The following is a 4,630-nucleotide window of genomic DNA, read 5'->3' on the forward strand; positions in this document are numbered from 1 at the left end:
GTGTGACGCATATATCCAAATTCATCACTCTTTTCTTTCTTCTTTGGATTACTTTCTTATCAGGTGCAGTTTTTAAAGGCACGTCCTGAGCCTCTTTGATTACAGCGTACAAACAAAATATATAGATTATAGAGAAAAGAGAAATAAAGAATTAAAGGAAATGTATGTGCAGTCAAGTCAAAATAATATATGCAAATAAAACAAGGATATATTTTGACGGTGCAAATGTGCTTATTTTGCTTAGCAGTGACTCAACGGGGCTGTTAAATGAATCTTACGCTCCTTTCATGTTCCTTTGAGACATGACGTTAAGGTAAATGTTCCTAAAAGAAAGAAAAATGCATTTCATGGTAGAACTTATTTTCCCAGAGATAACAATCTTTATACCCTAAATGGGTAACGGAGTAGATTATTTTACAATATGGTGATTTAAACAGGTTGTTCTGCTGGTAACCAGACATCAGGAAGAAAAAAAAATTAAAGCAAATTTAAGCAAATAAGCTGTAACTACGCATACAAAATGCATTCCTTTCCATTAGGACGACAAAAATCAATAGAAAGAGAAAGTACAGAACAGCTTTACACACGTCTTGAGGTAAGGTGATTTTATTTATACAGTATATTTTCAGCAAAAAGGCAATACAAAGTACTTTACATGAATTAGAAGGAAATACAAACAGTATTAGTGTTTAGTTTATCCAACCAAATAGATCTCCAAATGGGTCAATTCAGTTTTCAAGCAATTTGAAAACTCAATGGATCTTTAACCCTCATGTCAATCTGTCAGGTCAGAGGTCAGCGGCAAAAATTCAGTCTTTTTGCCGCTGAAGGAAGTGCTTTGAGGTTGTTGTTCTCTGGACTTTTCCTGGCAGAAAGTCGCTGCTTAACCTCATTCGTCAGCTTCATTAAAGGTGTCATGTTCCTGTAAAAACAATTTTGAATATCAAATCAAGTAAATATTAATATAAATCTGATAACATCCTGCAGAAGTTAGCCTAATTTCCAAAGGAGACCTGGCTCAGGCAGGAAGCATGACATAAAATGATATTTAATTAAAAGACATGATGATGCAAATAAATAAGACATGCTAGGAGATGTTGAAAAGGAATTCCAATGAGAGGAATTAACCTCAAGCATCGACTCCCTAAAGTGGAGAATTTGTGATGTCTTTGGGAAAAAAAAGAGCATCAGTTCATTGTCATGTGCATTGAGAAAAAGCTTTAAAATGCAAATCTGCAACTAAAATCTTCATATTACATTAATTTTCACTCTATATATATGAGGAATACAAAGTACGACTATGGCATAACTTTATAAACTGACTAAATTGAGGTGAAAACTTAACCTAAGAAAGGTTTTTATATTGAGAATGAACAGATCTAAGATCAAACTCAAACAGAAAATGTTTGTTCTGTTACAAAATGTTCTCACCTGCCCATTGGTTCTGGTCTTAGTGGTGTTTTGTTATTCTCATCGTCTCTGTGAACAGAAAAGCAATCAGAATTTAAGAGGCTATTTATATGGCATGGATTAAAAAGGCTAATGAAGAAAATTACCTGTTTTTGACATTTTTATGTCTCCAGAGGGCGATGATTGCAACACCACAAGTCAAAACTATACCAGCGACAACTCCAAGGATCAAGGGGATTTCTTTGAGAAAAAGAAGAGAAATGTTTAATGGACCAACACAGAAAACAGAAATCAAACGTTTAGACAAGAAAACTTACTCAGATCTTTAGACTCCTGACTCTCATCAGGATGTAAACTAGATTGTTTCTCTAACTCTGTCAAAGAAAGAAAGCTTGAGAATCCCAAACTGGTCATTAGTCTATAAATTGAGAGTTTTAGAAAGTTTCTTACCATAATCAGACGTCTTTTTGAGTCCAGGAACGGTGACCAGCAGCTCTCTGAGAGCAGCAGAGTGAACTGATACTGAACATCCAACCTGTGTGCTGCTGACAGCTGACAGCAGAGCTGTGGTGGTGACGGTGACGGTACCGTTGGTGTTGGTCTCTCTGCTGGTGTTGTAGTGGGAGAAGCTGAGGTTCTGATGGAGAACAGTCAGTGTTACCATGGGAACAGGTCGACCTGTGGCTGAACAGGTCACAACCGACCCTGGAGGAGAGTTTGATCTGCTGACATCAATAAAGGGTCCATGCAGCTCTGCAAGGGAAAAAAGAAGAAGAAATGTTCAAGTACTTTGTAATTTGCCACATTACAACCTCCAAAAACTACAGCTGTCTTTCAACAATGATTTCTTCTTCGTTGGTCATCTACTGAAAACAGGTTGTCTCTTTCAAAAACATTGACGGTTTCCAGAAATGTTTTCATCTACACGGAAAATACAGAAAATACCCAAAATGTTAGTTTTACTCCCCTAGATCTGTATGTGGCGCTAAATAACATGGAACTGGATTTAAACTTAGTTCAGATTACAGACATGGACTCAGTAGATGATTTTTCAGGGCGACTGATTGCTTTGAATTACACTGAGGCCTGATTTAGCCGCTGGTTTATCAGTCAGTTTTAAACCAAAACCATCTCAATTTGAACATTAAACCATACGAAACAAAACAAGTTCATTTCCAAGAAAATGCTGTGACAAACTACTGAAACTTTTTTTTTTTATTGATATATGGAACTAGACAATAATTCTATGATTTACTAAATAGGTTATTGAATTTATTTTTTAATATAATTCAAAATGTCTTTTAAGAAAGGTGTGTGTTGTTACAGATCTGCAGATGTTCCTTACTCACCGTAGAGTTTTAGGCAGGTCCAGCCTATCAGCGCTCCTTCAGAATAAGAATTAAACAAACATCGGTAGCAGCCTTCATCCTCCTCCATTACCTTCCTGATCACCATGGAGCAGCTCTGCAGAGATTCATACTGAAAGTCCATCTTGTCCTCCAGTCCTGCACTCACTCTGGAACCATACTTCTCGGTGTAAGTGGCGAGGTTCTTCTCTCCATCGAGGAGGACTTTCTGCCAGGTGACTTGGAGGACATCTTTAGTTTTAGAGAGCTGGCAGCTCAGAGAGGCCTGGTCTCCCACTGCTGCCCAAACAGTCTGCTGGGTTTCAATCACAGCCACTAAACCTGCATGGAGGAGATCAGACTATCTGTATGATTTTATAACGTATAACTGAAGTTTGTGCAACATGCCTTCACATACTTGCAAAAAGAAAAAATAGTCTGCTCCAACTAAGATTTGTAAGGCGTTTACTTTCATTTAAACGTGAAGAAAATCCACAAGTTAAAACGTTTTTAACAACAAGCTGTCACCCAGCTGCTTTAGCAGAAAGCTGTGAAAGACAAAATGTTCTGATCTTACCTTTTATAAAGATTCCCAACAAGAAAAATAAAATCGGGACCGCAGAGCGTGACATTTTGAGCGCCATAATTTTAAAATATGAACCGTAGTGACGACGTAACCCTAAAGAGGAGGTGCTTGGCCGCAAACAAAACAAAACAAAACACGAATTGAACGCTGATTTAAAATCTGAGCATTAGATTAGCAAATATATAAGTGTAGTAATAGTCTATTTTAATCGCTTAGTTTAAATTAAGCTCTCTCTTTGCATTTTTTCCCGTCCGTGTAAAATCGCCGCCGTCCTATGCATGCGCCCTCAATCTACTTTCGCTTTCTGTTGGAAGGCATGTTGGGTTTTTGGCGATATAAAAGCTGCTGAACCAGAGAGACAGACACAAAACACACAGTGACGTCCAATAAGAAAACACTCATTTATTGTAGTTTGATTTAAACTTACAGCTGCATCAGTAGCAGAGAAAAAACATCTGACCAAACCTGGGTGAAAAGCTATTTTATCAGAAATAGACAGCGATCTCCAGTGGCCATTTACCTAAATAAAGTATTTTTGTATTTTTTTTTCCTTTTTAAAATTACATCAAATAAATTAAAAATAGATATAAAAAACGAGTAAAATTGGTTTTCACCTTCAATAACAACATGAGCAGTTTTTCTTTGTAGAGAAACTTCAAAATTGGTTTGTATTTCTGTCATATTTAAGATAATACAAACTAAGACGATGAACAGAAAGAAAAAAAGAAATTGCAACGTCCACACATCAACTTGTACAAGCAAAGAATAAGATTTACTAATGTCATTGGCTATATATGGTACAGGTGAATATTTTTGACATCATAGGCAAAAAAAAAAAATCATCCTCGTCCAAATTAATCAAAAATTTTAAGCAGTCCTTGAATTATTCCAAATTTTCATTAGTTTTTCCTCTATTTCAAATATGTGATACATCTATGAAGGCTCAGGTTCTGTCAGTACTCTGTTTAGGAATAAGTACTGACTCTGGGATTAATAAAGTATATTCATTCGTTCGTTCGTTTACCACATAACAGCTGAAAAAGATCATAAAAATAATGTAATTTTTTTACATCTGTTTGAATATGATTCTTTGCTTTTCTTTGCCTATGAACAATATAAACTTTCATTAAGTTTATATTGTTTTAAATGTATGTAAAAAAAATATACAAAAATCTTAATTTCTTAGCTTCTTAAATCTTAGTTTCCCATTATTGTGTTTCAATATCAAATTAAAAAAATAATATTTATGGTTTTACATCATTGATTTCATTGGAAATCATGAACGTAT

At 35.5% G+C, this 4,630-nt stretch overlaps 1 protein-coding gene across 1 annotated transcript; it reads right to left on the bottom strand.

Moving 5' to 3' along the window:
* Positions 1 to 217: 217 nt before the first annotated feature.
* LOC106943962 (OX-2 membrane glycoprotein-like) lies at positions 218 to 4,603 on the bottom strand. The gene is made up of 7 exons (XM_015027249.1): positions 3,334 to 4,603; positions 2,760 to 3,098; positions 1,861 to 2,163; positions 1,728 to 1,784; positions 1,557 to 1,650; positions 1,432 to 1,479; positions 218 to 922 (listed from the first exon to the last, which is right to left on the bottom strand). The coding sequence occupies exons 1-7, from the start codon at positions 3,398 to 3,400 to the stop codon at positions 796 to 798; spliced, it is 1,035 nt and encodes a 344-aa protein (XP_014882735.1). The 5' UTR covers positions 3,401 to 4,603; the 3' UTR covers positions 218 to 795.
* Positions 4,604 to 4,630: the final 27 nt, after the last annotated feature.

This window comes from Poecilia latipinna, unplaced genomic scaffold (assembly GCF_001443285.1).
Source record: "Poecilia latipinna isolate Pla-1442-1.1 unplaced genomic scaffold, P_latipinna-1.0 Scaffold6491, whole genome shotgun sequence".
NCBI classification, from domain to species: domain Eukaryota; kingdom Metazoa; phylum Chordata; class Actinopteri; order Cyprinodontiformes; family Poeciliidae; genus Poecilia; species Poecilia latipinna.